This window comes from Thermobia domestica, chromosome 3 (assembly GCF_964235325.1).
Source record: "Thermobia domestica chromosome 3, izTheDome1.hap1.1, whole genome shotgun sequence".
In the NCBI taxonomy this organism is placed as follows: domain Eukaryota; kingdom Metazoa; phylum Arthropoda; class Insecta; order Zygentoma; family Lepismatidae; genus Thermobia; species Thermobia domestica.
This window is the reverse complement of record NC_137456.1, coordinates 131,013,322-131,038,823: the sequence shown is the minus strand read 5'-3', so window position 1 is coordinate 131,038,823 and position 25,502 is coordinate 131,013,322. Positions and strand designations below refer to the sequence as shown.

Below are 25,502 nucleotides of genomic sequence, written 5' to 3'. Positions count from 1 at the left end.
TACATTGTCTCCTTAAGTTAATACTTTTTTTTTCTTTGGCCATCTCTTAAAAGAGGTAGTCCATCATTGCGTAAGAACATAAGGACATGATCTTAACATGGTGGTTAAGATTGCAAAACTTCCTGAATTAGTTTATTATTTTTAACATGCTTATATTAAAGAATATTTAAGATATTATAGTGCAATTTTCGATTATCTTGATTTTGTTTGTTCTATATTAAACGCTCGCGCTTTGGTAGATCGCTCACGAAAGTTCTCTTGCGTTATCGTTACGTAGCCCGATATTACTATATCTATCAGATTGCGTGAAAACTATTGAGCTTTTGGAAGTCAAAATTCAGGAAACATTTACTGTCACTTAAAAATAACATTATGAAACCACATATACAACATTTTATTCCATGATCTACTGCTATCTTTACTGCATCACCATAATCTCGTCGGTATAGAACTTCTGTGGTTTCCGATCAGAAACAAATTTTGACACGTGGTTTTCACAGACCTCTTTTGAAACTAACTTCATACCATTCAGGAAGTTCTGCAGAGACCGAAACAAATTATAATCTGACGGTGTCGGGTTTGGGCTATATGTGGCATACACTAAAACCTCCCAGCCGAGTTCTCTGTTTTTCAGACGGGTCATTAAAGATGCATGCGTTCTGGTGTTGTCAGCGCGGTAATATGAAAGCGTTTCTGTTAATCAATTCTGGACATTTCTTTTAAATTGCTAAGTGCACTCGGTCTAATCGTCGACAACACAGGTCCAAGTCTATCGTTCTGTCCGGCAGCAGCAGCTCGTGGTGCGCGATGCTCTTTTAACTCCATCAAACGCACAGCATAACCTTCCTGGGTGTCCATGTGAGCTTTGAAGCTGACTGTGAAGCGTCTCCTCGCTTCGTCCACGATCTTTTTCGTACATTGTTGTCATTGATCAACTGCTTCAGAAATATCAATTCGCTACATTTCAGTAGAGATTCGCAGATAGAAATTCGATTGAGTAAATGTTTCTGAGTCAGATCAAATGGCACCCAAGCGTCGAACTTTTCTGTAGCTACCTTTGGAAGAAAGAAAAAGATTATACATGTAAAGAAGGAAAAAATACAAGTTAAATAATAAAAACAACGTTAAAATAGTAGTAGTATAAATGTATTTTTTTTAAAAAATGAAAAATAGTCTCCAGTATAAATTCAAAATTTATAGAGATAACACTTCTTACTTAATTATTTATTATTCCATACATAATGTCTCTTCAAAATATTATTTTTAAGAATACGAAAATATATAGAGATAGGATAACAGAAGTCAAGATCCACAATTGATGAAATCAACTGATTGAAATTTTTACAAGTTCTAACCACGAGTGACTCCTGGAGGAAATTTGAAGTTTAATCCCCCAACTTTAGTTTCGTAAGGTACGCAATTTTTGACAGAAAATGTGAAGCCGTCTTTATCACCGTTACGATACTTGTTTTTTTTTTTTTTTTTTTTTTAAATATCGTTTCTTATCTCTTTCTTTCGTGACAAAAATATTATATCTAAATATGACGTTTCTACGTATAGTACTATAGCCTAAGTAATGATGAGTGAGTCACTTCTATTCAGTCTTTTATATAACAGTTTAGAAATGCGGGCTATTTATACAAATAGAATTAAAAATTATTCACAAGAAACGTGAATTATAAGTCATGAAGACAGATTCTTATGGTTTGGTTGAATATAAAGACGGTTAATCAATTAAAAATCTTAAATCCTTTTTTAATCAATATGTCCAGAAAGATTTGTTTTACCTATCTGGTAGCTGCTTCCCAAAGAGCCTAAAATATTCTGTGATAAATATTCGCCTACCTTTTGGACATCGAAACCGAATATGCTCTTCCTGTAACAAATGTTTAGCCCAATCATTGCTTTCTCTTCTTCAATTTTTTATTCTCTTTGTCTCGTTTTATAGAGCTTAAAACACCATTTCAAGAGGAAGAGTAAAAGGCGTGTAGAGTGAAAAGAACAGAGAGCTATTTCAGGTTGAAACACGAAACGGCTTTTTTGAATTCTTGAAAGGAACTCATTGAAATCTAAAAGCGAACTCAGTAGTCGGAAACAATGCGCGTCATTACATCTCCACCTGGTATTTTCTCCCCTTCTCTCGACTGGCTTCGTTTCCCTTTCTTCTCTTCTCTTGTTTTGTTTTTTTTTTTTTTTCTATCTCGACTTTACCGTCAAGCGGAACTTGACATTGGCCTCAATATGGTACCTCAATTAACAAGTAACTGTGTCAGAGCTTTTATCAATCTAAGTGATCATAATACACTGCGATCAGTGTGTATGACCTCTAAATTGGTAAACACTACCTGACTTACAGCCTACGGAAGTATATGGTTGACCAGATGACTTTTATTTGGATGGTATATGATCAGCAAACTTACTTCTATCGTTGTCGTTTATAGTTTCATAAGAGTGAAGTTCTCTACCTTTTAATTTAAGTAGCACCTCAATTGTCTCAAGATACTGAATAAAATGTGTTTTGTCACCGGGAGTCAGTCCGGAATGGCGCAATAACCAACAGCTACATGAAACCACCTCTAGTTCATGATTCTCTACTTAATCGGAGATTGATAAACAATCACGGAAGGATTAAATGCTCTTTCAGTTGCGTCATTTGGGGCTTCAGGGGGAATATTTCTCCCCGCTCCTGAATTTTGAAATTTATATACATTTTAATTAATAGGTTAATAATATATTATACTAGAGAAAAGCGTGACACTATACTTATATCGGAGGATATTGGCCCCCGCCTCCCAACAAAATCTGAAATGAGTTGCTGTTCTGTCTATTCTGTACTAATTGCTTTGTCTCCTTAATTGGTTTTCCTTCCTTGATAATTCAAATAGTCCTTCCTTGCTTTCCCATATCTATATCTTCCTCTTAACTCTTTCTTCCAGAAGTGTCAGTTCATTCTCAATGACAGCGTAAGTATCTGTTTCTTCTTTTTTCTTAAAATATACTTGTTTATGTAAACTTTTTAAAATGTATTTCTGTTACTATTTTCCGTCCATGATACGCCCAGTTTTCTTATCCGTCTCTAGAGGCCTCATGTAGCGTATCACTAACACTGTCGCCTTTCACGCTAGCGGTCCCGGGTTTGATTCCCAGTGAGGATACTCGGTCGGAAATGTATAAAAGCTCTTTTAGGACAGCGACTAAGTGAAGTTTTCCTGAGTTTCCTCCATGCACGTCCGGATCCCAGACCCCTTCTCCATTCGCTATCCCTTTCTTTCTCCTCAATTCCCCGGGCAGTGTGATCGCCAAGGGACATCACTCCTCATACGTAATGGACTAATGGGGCCATAGATGCTGGAAGCCCATAAATTTAAAATGAAATGAAATGAAATCTTTGAGTTTTACGTCCCACTGTTATGGCGGTTAGGCTAAAGGAGACGGTGATTATGAGAAATGAATGAAATGGTGGAATGAAGAAAGTGGGAGGAAACGGAAGAACCCCGAGAAAACCCACGCACACGATGTTAGTCCACCACAACGTTCACTTGGCGGGAGCAGGGTTTGAACCCGGGACCCCATGCACCAGAGGTGAACGCTCTACCACTGAGCACCGCGGCCGCCCCAGAAATTTAATTTTTAATCCCAACCCTTATCCATCTCGAACGCTTTCAGTTCCGCTTATTATCCATATATAATTATGCTCCTTACAAAGTACCTAATAAAACCTTTTCTTATTGCTTTCAATATTAATAATCCATTCTTTCTCTTCAATGCCTACTTTGCTTGCACTATTCTAATTTTTACATATTTTCTTTCCTTCTCCGATCCCAGAGTATTGTACTAACTAAATATTTAAATGCCTTCTATTCTTTCTCAGTTAAGAAATATTATTTCTTCCTGTTGCTTCTTTAAACACTAGATGATTTTCATCTTCTTGTTTATTTTCACATTTTATTTCCTCACACAAATTAACTATTGTCTCTTTTGTCAAATTTTGTTCCTTATCTGCTACTCCTGTGTTGTCACTTGCATATATTATTGCACTGAAATGTTCCTGCTTCCTTTGACGATTTCTGCTTTTATTTTTAATTTTGAACGAGGCATGTGGAACTACACTCGTGCTCATGAATTAAGGATAATGCGGATACATGGTGAAACAACGCTCTGGTGGGCGGTTTTCGATTGGAAATCACCTCGGGGTATGACCATGCGGTGCATTTGACCATTCGGTGCGGTCGTCGCACGGTGGCGTTGGCAGCAGTCCAAATACGCAGAGGTGCCTTGGTGTATGTCAGAGTACGGTACAGCGTGTAAGTGTGCAGATGTTGTCAGACGTGCTAATGGTGACTGCGTGTTGAAAATGGCTCAAACAATACATATTGATGACGTTATGAGGGGTAGAATAATAGGGCGACTGGAGGCTGGTCATACACAGCAGGTCGTAGCACGGGCCCTCCGTGTACCACAGAGTGTGATCTCAAGATTATGGCAACGATTCCAGCAGACAGGAAATGTGTCCAGGCGCAACAGTACGGGACGTCCACAGTGTATAACGCCACAAGACGACCGATATCTCACCATCAGTGCCCGCAGACGGCCACGTAGTACAGCAGGTAGCCTTGCTCGGAACCTTGCCACAGCCACTGGAACAGTTGTCTCCCGACACACAGTCTACAGACTACTGAACAGACATGGTTTATTCGCCCGGAGACCTGCAAGGTGCATTCCACTGACCCCTGTTCACAGGAGAGCCCGCAAAGCCTGTGTCAAGAATACAGTACATGGTCAATGGAACAGTGGTCCCAGGTTATGTTCACGGACGAGTCCAGGTATAGTCTGAACAGTGATTCTCGCCAGGTTATCATCTGGCGTGAACCAAGAACCAGATACCAACCCCATAATGTCCCTGAAAGGGACCTGTATGGAGGTAGCGGTTTGATGGTGTGGGGTGTAAGTATGATTGGTTCACGTACACCCCTGCATGTCTTTGACAGAGAAACTGTAACAGGTCAGGGGTATGGGGACGTCATTTTGCATCAGTATGTTCGCCTTTTCAGGGCTGCAGTGGGTCCCACCCTCCTCCTGATGGATGATAACACACGGGCCCATCGAGATACCATCGTGGAGGAGTACCGTGAAACAGAAGATATCAGGCGAATGGAGTGGCCTGCCTGTTCTCCAGACCTAAACTCCATCGAGCATGTCTGGGATGCTCTCAGTCGACGTATCGCTGCACGTCTTCAAACCCCTAGGACACTTCAGGAACTCCAACAGGCACTGGTGCAAGAATGGGAGGCTATACTCCAGCAGCTGCTCGACCACCTGATCCAGAGTATGCCAACCCGTTGTGTGGCCTGTGTACGTGTGCATGGTGATCATATCCCATATTGATGTCGGTGTACATGCGCAGGAAACAGTGATGTTGTGTAGCACATGTGTTTCTCAACTTATCACCAATACCGTGGATACCGTGGATATCACCAATACCGTGGTACCGATATGTTTCGTTTGTTCGTATGCTGCATTCACTATGTGCCTATGCTATTAGCGCCAGTTTTGTGTAGTGCCACGTTGTGTAGTACCACAATCTGCAATTATCCTTAATTTTTGAGCATGAGTGTAGTTTCAGAATGTCCATGTTTTTCAGAAACATGAGATCACGACAGAATCGACTTTATTCGTGAAGATCGAGTTAGGAGTTCCATGTTTTAAGATTATTTCGGATCATGATGATCATCTTAAAATTTATCAATATTACATTGACATCACATTTTGTAAGTGGAAAGACTGTGACGTGGAATAGCAAACAACACGAGATTATCCCCATAAATGTAATGCTAATTAGTTTTTCTGATAGTTATAATACAATATTATTTCTATATAGTGTTTGATGAATGTAAATCATTCACTCTGAATTACACACAAATGGGATCTAGAAGAGGTGCTTAAAATATTCTTTCTCGTACCTAATACATTCTTCAAAGTGCACGATGCACTCTGCATGGAGATTCGGATGAGCATCTTATATGAGGGACTTTTAATACATGTCACAAGAATCGATAATGAAATCATGAAGATCGTGTGTGCGCGGAGTAAACAATCTAGTTAATCTAGTTCAAATGATCTCATCGAAGAAAGTCCAGGGCAATGAGATCAGTGGTTATTCAACGAAATCATACTGAACAATTCGGTGACCGGGAAGACTTATATTCAACTATAGATGAACCTTTTATCCGTAGCGTGGTATTCTGCTAGAAATAACGAAAGAAAGTATCCTCTTTAGTGACAGGGGTAGGGAACAACATATCCTGAACCAGTTCGTGGTACTGCAGAGAAAATAGAGTGATATATGGTCCAATGACGTTGAGTTGAGTTGAGTTGATTTTAGTTTAGCGTCCCGTTCAGCAGCGAGGCTATATGAGACGTGGACCTACTGATTAACGTGGAATCCGAACCACATGAGCTCCCGCCGGGAATCGAACCCGGGTCTTCCACACCAAAGGCGCGTACGCTAACCGCTTGGCCATGAGAGAGAGCTCATTGTCCAATGACGTTGGTGTCTCACATTGTATATCAAATCACGCCATCAACTTGGAACTAATTACATTTTTTAGATATATATCTAACACGTGCTAGTTTGTGTCAATTTAGTACTGGTAATTGAGAGTTTACCTCACCATTTAAAGAGAAATATTCCTTATCATAAAACACCATGTTCTGTGCAAACGAAGAATCCTATTGTGTCAATGTAATCCCCTAGAGAATTTGATATCTTTATCTGGGGCCTTCTGTTAGTTTCTGATGTATTTTTACTTGTACGGGTGCCTTTTTGTGCGTTTACAGAATCTGCATAATGGACGCCTCCTTGGTATTACAACCTCATAATAAGAGTCGTACGCTTTACGTTAAGTTTTTAACGAAGGACGCCAGGACTATCGTAGATGTTTTCTCGTTGAGAATTGTATTCGGACAGCCACTGTGGAGTTTGTTTGCTATGTTATCGGTTTCATGAAACTTGGATATAAGAGATCCTATACTACCGTCGAAAATTGTAGTGCTCTCGGTATGTTTGTTGTTAAATTCGACAGCTATGACACGGTATTTGCATTCCTCTCACTAGGATTACCACAATCTCAATCAAAATAATTAAACACATATGATGTCAATGTTTTGTAGTATTTGACCTAAAAAAAGAAGATAAAGGAGTGAGGTAGTCACAAAGATGCCCAAATGAGCTGTTCGAATATTTTTCTAAATTTCGAGTTCAGTGGGATTCTCTGTGAAAGATGCGGACGGAGGAATGCAAAATATTAAACACAGTAACAAGGGGAGGACATTTGCTAGTATTTTATAGTATTACACATCGTTCTGATAACACTTGCTCAGCAGCTCTTACCGCTGGCTTAATGGCTAACGCAAACTTCTTAGATGAACGGGGTCCCGACTTCGATTCCCGGTGAAATATGAACGCCTCATGGTGGGTCGAATTTCACATTAAACTGTAGTTCCACGTCTCATGTAGTCTTTGTGCTGAAAAGAACACCTACCACTCCAATCCTACTACTTATTAACCAAATAAATACCCCCTATAAAGAATTGAAAAAAGAATTAACAACTGCCATCTTGATAATATAAATAAGTGCTTGTACTATATAATTACTCATTAGTATCGAACCCGGCACTCTGTGCATCAAAGGTGCACACCCTAGCTAAGACTAGCAGGGAGATCATTATTTCACACAAAAACATAGGCATTATACTCACGCTATTGATATCTTTCCACGAGAAGATAAATGTAGATAATAAGATTTTAAATTAAATTCGCTCTTTGTGCTTCTGCAACTGTTCTTTAATACGGGAAGGAGAGAAAGATGACCTCAAAGGTACGCTTTAAAGAACGTATTTGCTTTTCCGCAGAGCAAAATTGCTCTCTATTTGTGCTCCTCTGTTGCTGAAGATTTCAAAGTCATTTACTCCACAAACTGATGCAATATTACCTTTTGTTCAGGGTTCAACAGGTAGCATTCCCAAACCACAAACATGAGATGATCTTTAAAATAAGTGAGTTCTGATTCATTCCGTTGTTTAAGGATAAAAGGAGGGAGATCTATGGATGTTATTTAATCTTCTTGCTTATATTTCTCTGTATGTATGGCTTTTGTTCAATATTATTACAAAGTTAACTTTCGCATTATCTTCCTACGCTGTTTGTGTTGTAATAGGAAAGTCAGCAATACAAAGCGTGTTATGGAATATGAAATTTACAAAAAGAAAATTCTTGTGTGTGTTTTTTTTAATACGAAAAATTTAGAGATTCTTGTATATCGCAGTACTTTATATTAAATTTCATATTTGCTGCCTTCCTAAATTGAATAAGTTGTGTTGTTAATAACGAATATAATTTCTTTTTAATTTTAGATGCTAGTTTTTTTCTACACCAATCTCACGTTTACACTTAGCACAAAATACAATTTTCTTTTTCCTGAGTACTTCTTTCACTATTCCTCTCTTTACTTTTATTTCATGTTCGCATTTCACATCCTCACTAATAACATTACCCAAATATCGAAATTTTGTTACCTATTCTACTTTTGTCTTCTGCTATTTCCGTATTTAATTAATACCCCTTCTTCTGTATTATTCTAAGTTTCTGTATTAATTCTTTTTAATGTTATGTTTTTTTCCCTTTATTTTAACTTGTTTCTTTTTATACTAACTTCACATTTATTTATATTTAAGAAAAATCTTTCACAAATCTACCTATCTTTGCAACGCACCTCATAGTAATTAGTAAATACTAATTTTCTGTAATTGCTTGAGTTGTTACCGAGACAACGTAGGTGAATATTAACCATTCTTGTTTCAAGACTCCGCGACTTACAATCCTCTGCCCCCTTTTTTTTTTTAAAAAAAAATCTTTTATCACACCAGTCTAAGGCCTTAAGACTATATTTTAAAGATAAGGTTACATTTTCTCCATTTGTATTAGCAAGCTATTGTTCTATCATTTTATATGCATTTATTTTACTTCTGATACTCCATTCCTTCGAAAAAGTAAATAAAATAATCTTTTATCCACTCAATTCAATTCATTTAAACTACTCGCTGAGGAAAACAGTAGGTTTATTGTAAAAATTATTAACGCGTAACCGTTTCGCCAATTATCAACTTTGGCTTCATCAGACACAAGCAGGAGAGAATTCATAAAGACAATCATGATACCGATAACTTAAAAAATCAAACTCAGAGAGATATGAAAATGATAGGACTTTAATCTCATATAGGATACAGAAAAAATTTTGCTTCGAATACCGAATAGAAGGATGTGTGGAAGAACAAGTGATAATTGAGGAGGAACAGTTCAGGTTTAGGAGACGTAAGGACACAAGAGAATGCAATTGAATTATTAAGGGTGATCGATGAAAGGTTTATAGAAAAAGAGAAAAAGGTGTATGTTGTATTTATTGATCTAGTAGAGGCTTTTCACCACATGAATTGGGAATTCATGGAATTGGGATGATATGGCGCTTGTTGCGGAATCTGAAGATAAAATCAAAAATGTGTTAGAAAACTTTAGGAAGGGCTGTGAAGAATATGGGATGAAAATAAATACTAGAAAGACAATAGCCATGGTGATTGGAACCAAGCGGCCAGTGTCAAATATAAAAGTAGAAGAAGAGAAAATAGAACAGTTGACTAGTTTTTGATACCTAGACAGTATTATTAATGATGATGGAGTGCGAAAGTGAAGTAAAAGCAAGAATAGGAATGGCGTAAGAAATGTTTAGGAGAAAGAAATAACTGTATTGTGTGACCTTGAATAAAAAGTTGAGAAAAGACTCATAAAATGCTTCGTATGGACTATTGTACTGTATGGGTCAGAAACATCGGGATTACACAAAAATGATTTTTTAAAAAAACTGGAAGCTTTCGAAATGTGGGCGTGAAGAATTCAGAGAGTTAGTTCGGTCGAGCGGAAAACAAATGAAAGCGTGTTAGAAATGGAAAAATGAAAAAGAACAATTGTAGATATTATTGAGAAGAGGAAGAGAAACTGGTTCAGACGTTAGCTGAGAAGAAACTGTATCATGAGAGACATGCTAAAGAGTATGATGTCAGGAAAGAGAGGGAAAGGGTGAAGGAAGCTCATTTTAGGATGGGCGATATTTAAACTAAAGAATAGTACGTGAAGACAAAGAGATTAAGTGATTACCGTGGAGCATGGTTCTGTGTTGCTGCAAGTGACCTGCCAATAATGGCAGAATACCTATAATGATGTCGATTTTTACTATATTTAAAATTGTTCTTGTCTTCTCTGCATTTTCCATCATTCTATCAGAGGTTTTTTTTCTTTTGACACAGCTAATTTTTACCATTATTTTCCACACTCACACCTCAAAAGCATACAGTCTCTTTTCATCTCTTTTTCGTAGTGTTCAAATATCTGCTCCATAAAGCAACAATATTCCACTTCCACATAAAACATTTTGTGTGTCTTTTTCCTAACTCTCTATTCAGAGACTCAAAAAATGTTTCTTTCGTTATTCATGTCCTTGCTTGTATTTCACGTTTGCACTTCATGTTTTAATTGATAACAATATCGAGGTACAGAAAACTAGTCACCTGTTCTGCTTTGTCCTTTCCTACTTCTATATTTGATACCGTTCGCTTTGATTCCGTTACAACTACTTATACTTTCTAACGTTTATTTTCATCCCCATTAAGTTTGCAAACATCTTATTAATTTTCTTTTCAGATTCCGCAATAGGCGCAAATGATCTACACGTAATCCTTCTTCCCCCGACTAAAATACCGTCTTCATTATGCAGGCTTTCTTTCACTATCTCTTCTATATAGATATTTTTAAAAAGTTGGCAAGATCAACTTCTCTGCCAAACTTCAGTTTCAGTTGCACTCTCATCTGTCATTCTCTCATTTCTTCCCCTATTCTAACACTCAATTGTTGGTTGAAAAGTTTCTCATAAGTCTCTGATCCTTTCATTCCAACACAATCTTATTTTAAACTTTCATCAATAATTCCTAGATCACCCTGTCAAAAGTCTTTTCTAGATGACTAAATAGCACTTTATGTTGCCTTCTTTTTATCCGTAACTTCTCACCAATTACTGTTAATAATCTAAAAACATATATTGTATCTTTATTCTTCCTAAACACAATGTATACCTTCCAAATTTCAATTCTTCTTCCATAAACCTTTTATTCATTATTCGAAGCGTATTTTTTTTCCTGCATCAATTTAAGAACAATATACACTCACTAAGAAAAGAAAAAAATAATCACGAGGAAGGAATTGCCCACTTCAAGTGCAATTTAGTAGATGTGTAGCACTATTTGGGTGTGTAACGAGTAGAGTTTCAAAGATCGATAATATGACGAACGGCCACCAGAGGACAGTAATGTCAACAGTAAAGAATTCAGCCCTGGTCGTGTCAGTCAGTTGTGATGCGTGAGGAAATGAGTCAATGCAGTGCAGGAAGGCCAAAAACACACATAATACCTCGTCATCGCATTGGACACCGTTACCAGCGTTTAGCAGCGTTAGAAAAGAGTCGCATCGTGAGGTTGCACATGAACGGCTGGGCGTTTCGTGCGATTGATAGACATGTGGGGGATTCCGTTATCACTGTGGACCGACGTTGGGGCCAGTGTATATGTAAAGATACTAACGCATGACGTGAAGGCGTGTCTTGACGACTGATATGAGCTGGATTTCGGGTGCACCGACATCTGCATAGATCGCACAAACGACAGTGTGTGGAGCGGCGTCACGTTCAGGCAGCGTCCTCATGAATGGTGACGGATGTTTTCATTGATGAGTCTCGATTCTGCATTACGACAGATGACCATCGTGTGCATGTTTGTTTGCCCCGGGAAGTGAGGTCACATCCAGCCGATATTGTGGACCAGTACACCGGCGACCGGCGTTACTCCTGGCATGATCATATGGAGAACTATCGCATATGATTTTCAGTCACCTTCTGTAGTGATTGACCACTCTCCCGTTCCATATACTAGATAATCGAGTCAGAACGATTCTTTCTTGCTCTTCCCCTTCATATTTTGAACAAGTTAAAAAGGCATTTATCTTTCCTGGTTGCCCTTCCATTCCTAGTCTCGGACATTGAATTTTTCTCTCTTACTGTATTTTAAGGCTCAAGGCTATGTGAGATATCAAGTTAACACTTTCATGTGCAATTCGAACCACACATACTGCTATCAGGTCCCGCAAAAATAAATATTTCTTTAAACTTGCAACGTTACAGTGTATACAACATGAAAATTAAGTCGATTTGGTTTTAAGTTTAACGTCCCTTTCAACATTGAGGTTCTTTGAGACGGGACATACTGATTAACGTGGTATCCGAACCACATGAGCTCCATTGAAATTTGAATTCTTTTAGTTGTTCTACAATGGAAGTTCCTCTGCTCGACATAAATTCTCCGCATTTCTCCCTGCTTATCACTTCCCATGGGAGGAAACTGGAGGCGGCAGTACAAATTTAAATGGCACATCGCTCCCAGTCTCCTCTCGAACAATGCATTTTCCTCACCCTTCATTCCCCATTAATAATTTTAGATGTTGCCTTGACAATCAATTTTTATTCTACAGAGTCCACCAGAAAAATGTATACCCTCCTTGTCATCCTGTATCAGGATACTGGAATTGACAATTGTTCCGAAATTTAGGTATGTTGAAGTATGTTTTTTTCACCCAACAGACGTCAGCATTGTTAATTGTTTTCAGTTAAAATTATGTCGTAGTACGGTTTTTTGCTCAGCAGATTTCGGTACTGTCAGCTCGGTTAGTGAGATAAGAAAATGGCAGGTGCACGCTTGACATTCGAGCAGTGTAAGTGCCTCTTAAAGTTTTTTGAAGTGTTCCCTCCTTGTTCGCCACATCTTACCCCCATGGATTTCTTTTGTGGGCAACTGTGAAAGATGAAATGTGTCAAATTAAGCCACACACGCTCGAGAAACTTCTCCGGAAGATTACAGAGGCATGTGCATCGGTCTCCATTGATACATTCACCGCTATATATATATATATATATATATATATATATATATATATATATATATTCTTAAACAGTGTGTACATTTTTCTGGTGAACTCTGTATTTAAGATTCACTAATAGCGTGATATTTTCTTAAGTAATATTGAAACCAATAGTGGTAGTAGGTTTTAGTAAGGAGATAAGAGTGGAGATGAAATATATATTTTTTCGGGCGCTTAGTTGATTCCCCGAAACCATTTCTTGCTACCTATTACTACTTTTTCTCTATAGAAAAAATGAAATGTTTAAGTTTTACGTCCTACGGTTATGCCGGCCAGGTTAAAGGAGACGGTGATGATGAGAAAATGGATGAAATCGTAGAATGAAGAAAGTGCGAGGAAACGGGAAAACCCCCGAGAAAAGCCACGCACATGGTGTTCGTATTCTACAAACTTTACTTGGCGGAAATCCAACTAAGGACCCCACGTACCGGAAGTGAACGCTCTACTACTTCCGGTTTGAATATCACCTCCATCAACGACTTCAATTCCCAACTTTTTGCCTTCTACATCCGGTTCAAAATTGCTGATAATCCATCAAGTACTTCTTAAGATTTTGTGTCTCTAAGATGGACAGATGGACAGAGAGGAGGTTTTGTTAAACCAATCATCATCATCATAGGATTCTGCCATTATTGAAAGATCACGTACCGCAACTGAGAAGCTTCTATGCTCTACGGTCTTCCGCTCTCTCTTCATCTTCATGTAAACTAAATCCCTTTAAAAATATTACCCGACTTTAGAAAATCATTAAAAACCAGAAAAATAGTACGTACATTTATACAAAGGAGATAAGTTCTTATTTGATTTAGTGCACTATAAATGAATGGCTTTACAAACCTATCTGCTCAAATTCATGTGTTAAATTTTATTTATCTAAAAAGATTGATTAAGTTTTATTAATTACTATTATCTATAAAAAATTCATGTCTGTGCGAAGCCAAATAAATTAATGCTTAATATAAAATTATAGTATCAATAATATTTTATATGACATTGATTTGTTTGGCTTCGCACAGACTTTAAATTATTTTACAGATAATTGTAATAGAACTTAACCATCTTAAATAGATGATTTATCTTCTCCTTTTTAATGTTTTCTAATTATCTTGTACTTTATAGGGATTTTTTTTTATTATTTTCTGATTATTTTGCGCTTTTCTTGAAATTGGTTAGTTTTTAGTTCTTTATTTATTTATTTTTCCACTTTTTCGTTACTCTAGTATTAGATAGGCACCTAAACTAATGATGGGACATTAAATTTCTATAAAATGAGATAGTGGCGTACGCAGAAGTTCGTCAAGGAGGATTTCAGCTTACAACTTAATATAATTTCAGGTGTTTCTGTACATATCTTAATATGATTATTGTTTATATTTGCATAATATCCTGCTGAAGGGTGGTGAGTTAAAACCTCGTATCTCTCTCTTGTGTATGCCGCTGAAATTGGTCGACCTACGAAACATGGTGAATTTTTATTTCTTTAAATCGTTTATCTAGCTCCGGTTACTATTATATCTCCTGATGCAACCTACGTGAGACGATTGCAGAACTCCTCCAATGAAACATAAAGACTAGTCAAAATCAGAGCAACTATGTTAAAATTATATGAGCATATATATACCGGTATATATGCACACGAATCGAATTTTAAACCCCTCTTTAAAAAAAAAAATCAGTCAAAAAATATAAAGACGATCGGAGATCTAATCTGGGCTCTCATGTCAAACGCAAGAAGGCCAACCATTTTATATTTTGTACGTTTTGTACACAAAGCAAATATGGTTTAACGTTATTTAACTTTCATTGCAAGAGTTGTTTGTTGTTAACGTATATAAAATCCGTAGACGTTATTTTTGGACATAAAGCCTCGTCATATTGATTTCTTAATTAGTTTCACTTGAGATGCAAAGCAGACAGCGAACAGAAAAGCAATTTCTTTACACGCGAAACAATCTACGCTGTCATTACATCCGGTTTATTTTGGCTTGTGGTCCGCTACAGAAAGTGGAAACTGATGTCTCGTTCCTGTTGAAATGATTTTGCGCACATGTCAAGCATCAACTAAAACTGGAATGACGATGGGATGGGACAATGTTTTGTACTTCTGTCAGAAGTTTCACAATTCTCTCTTTCGTCTTGTTCTATATGTTGCCAAACAAAAGAGGCAAACAGTTCTGAAAATCGAAACTTTTCCTTAAGTTGTAGAATTCTTAAGAATACTTTAGAACACATTTCTAATTTTTTTCTTGCAAATCTTGCAATTTCTTTCTTATTGAAATGCAAATCCCAATAAAACCAAATAAATGGACTACTAAATAGAAAATAAACTGATAGCATTTCATGATGTTACAATGCTGGTTGTTTTGGGTACAATAACGTAGCGAAGACTTCTCATTGTTAAGAGCAAATTTGAATTCAAGCATCTTCAGAGGAGATAATCCCCTGTCTCTAAGTTTCTGCACTCAATGAAAATAAGAGGCAAGACTTTCAGTACTTACTAAAAAATATCATTCAGTAAATTAGTCTGGATTTATATTGAAAAAAAATAACATTTTTGTTTTTCCATCCACGATTCGACTTATTAAAATTATATTTCAAAACCGATTTGTGTCCGTAATCTTCCGAGTTCCACAAAATTTGTTAGCAATCCCTGGTTCTAAGGTATTTAATTGATCTCTTAGTTAACTTAGGTGTGGAGTTTTTATCCATCCAAGTACGTCATAAAGACACATTCTGTTCAGCAAAAACTTTATACGAGATGATGTAAATCTGTTCTGTTCTTATGTGCATATGCTACCTTATTTCAAAAAGAAAGGGAAGGTTTATGAACATATATACCCTGTAGATGTATTAATGAAATCACACTTATTAATAGAGAGTGGGTTTTAAGGTGCCGCACCATTTCTAAAAATGTAAAACAACTGTTAAACAACCAAAGTTCAAAATATGTATTTTTGGACATAAAACGAACTGAAGTGCACGCACTTTGTTGCATCTTTTTCGCGAATGTTGCACCTTATTTGCTAAATCAATAAAATTTTCTTTTTCTTTTACTTCTTTTAGCCGTCAGCATTTTTACTGTTCCTTTTTCTATTTTTTTTAATTTGGACAATATGTCTTACTTTCAATCTGGTTTACACATAATATTCCATAAATTTAGACGCAATCTTAACGGATTTGCTAGCGACAAATTTGAACTGAATTTGCGAAACAATCCGGACGTAGAAACTTTTGCAACGTCAACTGAACTTCTCGTCCATGTGCTTACAAGATATGCACCACAGGTTTCCGTTGATTTCGAGAGAAGGTTCTCCACATACAAGGATCTCCTGAGCTCCAAGCAACAGAAACTAACATTCGAAAACATAGAAATGTTGTGCATAATCAAGTATAACCAGTTTCTGAAAACCCAGTAGTATGTAATGGTTTCTCAAGCCACAATATTGTTAAATTAATGTCTTTTTTAAACATCAAGTTGGTTTTAACCACAATTTTATTACAAGAATTTTGAATATTGTACAAGTTTGAGATCAAATAAAACAATTTTGCAATTTATAGCAAATATTTAAAGTCAAGCTTTTAACAATATTTGTGGTGTAATGAATAAAGAATGTTCAGGTAACTGTATACTATAGCACTTAATAAAGTTATCCTATTAGCACCTTTTTGCACTTTTTAAATGATTTTTCAACACCTTTTATTCCCCTTTTCTACTACATATTTGCACCTTAAAAAATAAAATGAAATCTTTGAGTTTTACATCCCACGGTTATGCCGGACAATGATAGCTATATGCGTTTATTTAACGATGAGAATATTGTAATACCTAAAGAAATGTGATGAGGATAGAAGGGATTTGTTAATTAGTTGCTTAAGAGTGATCTATATATTAAAATGCTAGGTTTATATGTTTGTCTCCAAACAAAAGTTTATATGTTTGACTCTAATCCTTTCGTCAATGAGATCTCAAAAACCACAAGTACTAGAAACGTGCCGTTTTCACTGGTAGATCTCAAATTTTGTGTAGATTGTGCAGTTTTAATTGAATATTTTAAAAGCATGACCGTTATTGATTTATTACATTTTTAGGGGTACACTGGAAGTGTTGAAATTTTAAGACAACATCATATCCTACGAGTTATACATTCCAACACCGCATAATTGTGTACAGGGATTGTATATCTCTCAGGTGTTTGTTTCATGTACAAATAATAATGAAAAACGAAGAATAAACATTTCTCCAGTATAAGATGAATCTTTATTGTTTGGAATGTTTTGCCCAATAAACAGCATATATCACTGACATTAAAATTAATTAAGTGCGTAATGTGTCTGCTTCTTACATTCTGCGTGCAAGAAGAAAGAAAACACTGTACATATATGAATTAGGAACTCCAACCGGCAGTAGGTTCAAATCTTGCTAACAGTGCGAGATATTGAAAAAGTAATCGAAAAAAATCTCCCCTTTATAGTATCCCTTGCCGATGTTTATCAAGATGGCTTTCACTTGTGTCTGTGAAGGAAGATGTGCGGGTGTTGTGAGGGATGAGAAGGAGATTCATGCTCGTATATGAATAATGAGCTGTGTAGAGAGCGCAAGTTCAGCTAGTATAAGTAAAAATACGAGTTTACACAAGCTATCTGAGAATGTACATTTGAAATAAATGCTTAGTATTGGTTGAATCGAAGATAATTATTAATTTGATGTCATTTGCTTTTAGGAATTGAAATAAATTGTCTAAATGTTTATTATTAAATTATTATAATGTTTATTATTATTAAATCTTACAGAATTTTAGCTGTACCACACATATAATTGTGGGTTACTGCATAATAATAATAATAATAATAATAATAATAATAATAATAATAATAATAATAATAATAATAATAAATATAGAAACATGAATACATTCAAAAGGTAAGACGTAGTAAGAACAAAGTTAAAGAACCGAATAATAGATTTACTACCAAGTTTTTATTTCTGCGGTGTTGAACCTTCGGAATTTTAAGACGAAAGCTGGTTAAACGGTCTCTCATTGACTGACATATTCTTCTTTAAACTCTTTCTTTATTTTTCTACCGAGTTTTCAAAATAATAATAATAATAATAATAATAATAATAATAATAATAATAATAATAATAATAATAATAATAATAATAATAATACATTCTACTTTTTATGTACGAAATAGGCAACGAAGAAAAACAATTAGCTTAATAGCAAATCGAATTTATACAAAGATGATTTTTCCTTATAACTGCAGATGCTGTTCCATTTGGGAAAAAAGACTTTCAAATGCTCAATATACATAATATTTGTACACTATGAATTAATTTTCTTTAATTGAAATAAACGTTGAAATGGAGAAATCTTTAATAAATGAATATAAACACATGAATTAACATTCACTGAACTAACGATCATTTTAATTGTTCATAAAGCTCAGAAGCGAATACTATTTTAATAACTGTAAAAACAAAAAAAAAGTATCAAAAATTTTCCGTATTCATGAAACTCATATAACGAGTGAAAAAATGTATTAATATCCATTGATTGCTCTTGTAGCACAACGGTCCAACATTTCCATATGTAGTGGAAACATGGAACATTCGGGTTTCATTTACTTTCTTTTATCTTCTCTGTCTGTTCAAGCCGATTCTTTTTGTATTATCTTTGTTTCTCTTTCAACTGTTTTGCTCTAAGTGAATTATTTTCCTTCTATCACTGACTGGAGGAAGGCGATATTAAAATTATTAATATTGCTTCTTCTGGATGTAGTGTTTCTGCAAGTAATCAAAATATGTTTATTACAATATTTGAAATTTTGTTGTAAGTTTCAGTCAAAATATCAGTAATTATCAGACAAAATATTACAAGATAAGAAAAGCAAGTGCCAATACCACGTATTCATCAAGTGAATGAGTTCAGTTAGGAATGAAATGAATTGAAATTTTTCAATTTTATGTCCCACGCTTATGCTGGCTAAGCTAAAGGACACTGTGATGATGAGATACGAATGCAATGGTAGAATAAATAAAGTAGAAGGAAACGGGAGAAACCGAGATAATCCATGAAAACGGTATTCGTCCACCATAAGCGCACTTGGCGCGAGCTGGGCTCGAGTGAACGCTCTACCACTGATTCACCGTAAATGTACTTCGGGAGATGTTATCCCCTATCAATGCGCAAAATTTCGTATTTACAGCTAGTTGGAAACATATCAAACATTTATGTCAATCAGTCTGTCAGTGAGTGACTGGATGACTCGGCCAAGAAAAACGCAGATTGTGGGGGTTTATATCTCAACTACACATGGTCTTCCAAACATAAGATTTGGTACTTTTGTACAACATGTCATTACTGGTAACTGTGTAATTTGGTGATACGGACACTGTTAGTTACTCAGCAGTGATGTCTTGAAAATTATTATTACAGTCTATGTAGTCATGCGTCTAAAGGTAGCTTGCAGTGTTGCCACACACACTAATACTTCTAACAGTAACACATATAATCTTAAGAATAATGCATATATTACTTGTAATAAAAGCACTTACAGTAGTTGCCAATACACACAAACCATTTTGTGTGCTATCATAATTAGCTAATAGTCGTTCATGGAATTTTTCGTCAGTTGCTAACAATAACGCAGTCACCCACTTAGTAAAAAATTTTAATGGTCGAAATTTCTTGCCTTGGCGTTTGTTTACAATTTTACTTAAATAATGATCCTATGTGAATTTTACTCTATCATTTCATTAGTTATTTTTAAAAAAAGTTTATACTTCTGTTTAATGGTAACTTTTTTATATTCTTTCTCTCTTAGAACCATGCCAAGAGGATGGCGGTACCAGGCCTTGATAAGGTCTTTATCACTGATCTTACTCGTAGGTCTATTTGTCACATCAGAAGCCATCGACTGCAGGTAAGTTGTATACTAATATTTTAGTTCATCAGTTATAAACTCGCTCCTTTTTTTAAAAAAATATAGAAGTGTGAACACGATTGACGAGGTATATTAAGCAGGATATTAACCTCCTGCAGTACTTTGTCGAGTGGTGCTTCACATTTAGTTTGTTCATTCCAGTCCAATATCGAGTGGCGCTCGACATACTTTTAGCGGCAACATGGTAAGAAGTTGTAATTTGGAACCTGCAATCTGTTCAGATCCTGTAAGAAACTAAATGTCAAACCCTATAATTTAGCAAATTAATTCAGATCTGTTCAGATAAACTTGGAAAAAACTAAAGTGGGCCTTAAAAGGTTAAATAAATGTACCTAATATGTATCTACACCCCAATTAACTTCAAGAAATATTAGCTTTTGTTATGGCAATGTGTTTTTTTTCATTTCGTAATACAACTTTGCTGTGGAAAAAATTATGAAACTCATTTCCGCAATGTCCCTTATATATATATACAAGGGTGAATCAAAAAGTAAGGTGAATTGTTGATTTACAGAAAAGCGTACAGAGATACGTCGATGAAGCTTTACTATGTTTGAAGTATGGTATCACACTATTATTCGAAGAAGGAACCGTAGTTGTCTAAACATTTATTCCAACGTAGCACCAAATCATCCATGCCCTGTTCAAAGAAATGTTGTTCCAGATTTCCTAACCAGGTACGTGTAGCCTGTTGTGCCTCTGTCAGTGTATGGAAACGCTGCCCACGGAGATGTTGCTTCAGGGGGCCGAACAAATGGTAATCCGACGGAGCTAAATCAGGGCTATACGGAGGGTGATCGAGAATTTCCCACTTGAACCCACGGAGGTGTGTACGGGTCCGTTCGGCTGTATGTGGACGTGCGTTATCATGCAGTAACAACACGCCCTCTTGGAATGCCCCCCGCTGTTTCTGCCGTATGGCTGCTTTCAGCCTGTCCAGGGTTTGGCAGTAGGTGTCTGCATTAATGGTCGTACCCTTTTTCAGAAATTCAACATGAATAACACCGAGACGGTCCCAAAAGACAGTAGCCATTGTTTTCTGGGCAGATGCTATTGTCTTGCATTTCTTGGCCTGTGGTGACGATGGATGTTTCCATGTCATGCTCTGACGTTTGGATTCAGGTGTCCATAGAGGTATCGGAGTTTCATCGCCCGTCATGATGCGATGAAGGAATGGATTTCCTTCGTCGGCATAACGTGTGAGGTGGCTCAGGGAAATGCCCATTCGCTGGTTTTTGTGTTCGTTACTCAGAAGCTTGGGTACCCAGCGCGCACACACTTTTGTGAAGCCCAGTTGGTCATGGACGATACCGCTTACGGAATCATAAGAGATATTCAATTCATTAGCAATGTCCTGCAACCGCACTCTTCTGTCTTCAAGAATCATGGCATCGACGACAGCCACATTCGTGTCGGTGATGGACGTTGATGGTCTGCCACTTCTGCCATCATCTGTGACAGTACTCCTACCACTTGAAAATGCGTTACACCACACGTACACTTGTTTCAGCAACATAACACTATCTCCGTAGACCTGCACCAATTCTCGATGAATATCACATGGTTTTGTTCCCTTGGCCCAGAAAAAACGAATGAACCGCGCACTTCATCCTTGGTGTAATGTTCCAGTCGTTGTGCCATCTTTGAGTTGCTCTCAGCACCAGACGGGTGGACATAGAATGTTGTACAAGCCGTCACACTTCTATTACCAGATTACCTGTAACATGGAAAAGAATTAATTAGCTACACACAATACTATGGGTTTGACAGGCAATTTCACCTTACTTTTTGATTTCTCCTTGTATATATATATATATATATATATATATATATATATATATATATATATATATATATCGGTATTGCAAAAGAAAGTAAACCACAAAAACTCTAACTAACAGTGTAAATTCTTACCCCTAAAGAAAATTGTATCCTTTAGGTCCACAACTTACGTAAAGAATACCATTGATGTCTTTGTTTCAAATTATAGTATTTAATTTTTAAGTTATTTTATGCATATCGAAATTTTGTACAAATGAATTTGAAATTTGTACATCTCCAGTGGCACAACTTACGTAAAGAATACAATTGATGTCTTTGTTTCAAATTATAGTATTTAATTTTTAAGTTATTTTATGCATATCGAAATTTTGTACAAATGAATTTGAAATTTGTACATCTCCAGTGGCTCATCCAAAATTAGACTGATCCTACAATTTAAAATATGATGGCTTAATTTAAGAATATTTTTTGGGTGTGCACACCGTGAATATTAATATAATCGTAATCTGTATATGTATTGACGCATTCTGAGACCATTCTGTTGTTGAAACAAGTAGTTCATTTTTGTTAGAGAGTAGAAAGCGCTTATAATTTTACTATTGAAACAGTTTTCGTGACATTTGTTTTTTCAATTCTTCTCATGTACAGGTTGTCCGGGAAGTCCCTGTGCTCTTAGATTTGAGTATCACAGAGATAGTGTAATTTCAGTAAATTTATTTAGTAAATACTATAGGTATATATTCACATATACGAACTATGTATCCAGTGGATCTGAATATGCTCCGTCTGTATGTACACACAGATGTATGCGTCCCCATGTCATCCTTGACGTGTTGCGGACTATCTGAGGAGTTATCGATCGAAATACTTCCTCCAAATTGTTGCGCAATTCTTCAGGTTGGTCCTAGCCAAAGCGATCTGTAAACATAGTCACTATCTGTGTCACTTTTTGCTCTGAGTGCTCGTTCATTACCCATACAGATGCTGATAACAGTTCCTCAACTGTGTAACTGGAATATTTGACATCAGCCATGGCTTCACAATGATATGCTTCATGTGATCTTGAACATAGGGATAGCAGATAGTGTTGTCTGTGACCATGAAAGCAATTTTATCAATACCATAACTAAAATTGTTCTTTGTGATACTCTAATCTAGAGGACGGGGAATTCTCGGACACCCTGTCCAGTGCTCGTCGTTGCTCTAGGAAGAAATGCAATGTTAATATATTCTTCGTTTTAAAGAAAACAAGGCAAATACTTCCTGCACATTACTTTTCACACCCTCTCATCCCGATTCGCCTTTTTTTTTTAAATTAATGTTTTGGGATTTCTTGGTCGAAAGTAAATGGAAGTAAAATTTTCAATCTCTATTCATCAAGACAAACTTAAGGAATCAAGGAATCGTGACTGTTTTCTTGTAGTAATGTGCATACCGTGCCTGTTTCCTTAAACTATAATCTCAACAATTTACCCTAGCATAATAATTTACAGTATTATATAATAGAATCTCTTGATAAGATCTCAATTCATGAAACTTATTTTCATAAATTTATGTTATGTTTTTACATTGATTTTGTAGAAGTAGTAATGATTTATATCACGATTAAAAGTACCATATAAGTTTAGACATATTGTTTTATTGAACAATTTTTATTATATATTTCAAGTCATCCAAATATTTCATGGATCATCTGTAACCAATTATTTAATCGACTTTTAAAAAGAAGGGAAAGACATTCTTAGTTCAACCCGCTTATATGTATGTTCTGGGTGTGTTAAGCACAACATCGATATAGGTGGACCAATTTTGTTGATTTTTTTTAATAATGTATTTTCACGATCTCGTATAAATTACGTTATGATCTGATGATAATTTTTGGAGCTCGACTATGAAACACCTCAACGGAACGTCTGTGAAGTTGTCTCGCCCACCTAACGAATTTTTCTTTTTCTTATCACATCGTTAGTTTATCGTTAGTTTACGTTAGTTTTGCTAAAACTATCCTTAGTTTCGCAAAAATAACGTTTTTATTCTAGAAATAAAGTTTCCCGCCAACTGTGAATTAGCCCGCCCACATTGAATTCTCATAAAATTCCAACTCATATCGTTACTTTATCATTAGTTTACGTTAGTTTTTTTTTCTAAAATTAACGTATGTTTTGCAAAAATAACGATTTTATTCGAGAAATAAAGGTTCCCGCCAAATGTAAAGTTAGTCCGCCTATAAAGAATTATCATAAATTTCCATCTCACATCGTTAGTTTACGTTAGTTTTACTAAAACTATCGTTATTACGCAAAATAACGATTTTATTCGAGAAATAAATGGGCAGGCCAACTTCACGGTTCCCCACCCGCAATTGAATTTCAAAACTTTTTTCTATCACATCGTTAGTTTATCGTTAGTTTACGTTAGTTTTGTTAAAACTATCATTAGTTTCGCAAAAATAACGATTTTATTGTAGAAATAAAGTTTCCCGCCAACTGTGAATTAGCCCGCCCATATTGAATTCTCATAAAATTCCAACTCATATCGGGGGCTCAGTGGTAGAGCGTTCACTTCCGGTGGTTGGGGTCCCTGGTTCGAACCCAGCTCGCGCCGTGTGCACTTTGTGGTGGACAAACACCGTGCTCGTGGGTTTTCTCGGGTTCTCTAGTTTCCTCCCACTCTCTTCATTCCACCATTTCACTCTTTTCTCATTATCACCGTCTTCTTTAGCCTAATCAGCATAAGGGTGGGACGTTAACCTTAAAGATTTCATTTTCATTTTTTCCAACTCATATCGTTAGTTTACGTTAGTTCATGATAAACTAACGATGTAGATAAGAAAAAGAAAAATTCGTTAGTTGGGCGGGACAACTTCACAAGCGTCTCAACGGATGCTCGATTAATTACGGCAACATGTGTATAGGCAACCCAACATTCTTTATCGTGATTATGGTTGCATAACAGCACAGGGATTACACTGCAAAGGTTTGGACAATATCGTTGTATACTAGGGTGTTCTAAACACGTGAATTCCGTGTGTGAAGTCAGTTAAGATTTTTTTTTTTTTTTTCATTTTTATAAATGAGTATTTTTATTAATTTATAAGAAGAAAATTTAAACATATTCAAATATTCTATGGAGGGTAAGAATTTGACTAAATATGAAACGAAAACAGGATTACATAGAGATGCAAGGGCTCGGAAAAAAACCGGCCTTTTTGGAAAAAACTCGGTTTTTCTGCTTCGCTTTTTTGTTTGGGAAATTTTGGGCTTTTATCAAAATTCTGCTTTAAATTGATAAACGAGATTTTGTTTCGCTTCTCTATAACACAAAAAGTCATTTAATTAGTGATTGATGTCCATAATAATATAAAATCTCGAAAATAAACCATGAATTTCGAAAAGATATTTCTAACAGTTTTACTTCTCAACATATTTACATTATGAATTCCAAAGGATTAACCAATGTATATATTAAGATTTTTTTAGCCTCCTACATACAAACGTAAGCTGGGTTGGCAAAAACCGTGGTTGTTTTTGAAAATGGCAAACCCCCGTTTTGGTTGGGAGTTTAAACTAGGTTTTTTTGGTTTAAACCAGGCTTTTTTGGGTTTAGATATTTTGCTTTATGTATTTATATTACATATTGACAGAAATAAGTTTGTTTCACCTTGGTGTTATTATGCAACAATGGGGTTGTGCTGGAAGAG

At 36.0% G+C, this 25,502-nt stretch overlaps 1 protein-coding gene across 2 annotated transcripts in view; it reads left to right on the top strand.

Annotated features, from left to right (window-relative positions):
* LOC145681505 (uncharacterized) overlaps positions 1-25,502 on the top strand; it is a 354,193-nt gene that overhangs the window by 261,975 nt on the left and 66,716 nt on the right. For both annotated transcript variants that reach the window (XM_081753152.1, XM_081753153.1), the window contains exon 2: positions 19,901-19,999. In XM_081753152.1, the coding sequence (XP_081609278.1) occupies positions 19,905-19,999 (95 nt within the window). In that variant the 5' untranslated portion in view covers positions 19,901-19,904. The remainder of the gene's footprint in view (positions 1-19,900; positions 20,000-25,502) is intronic.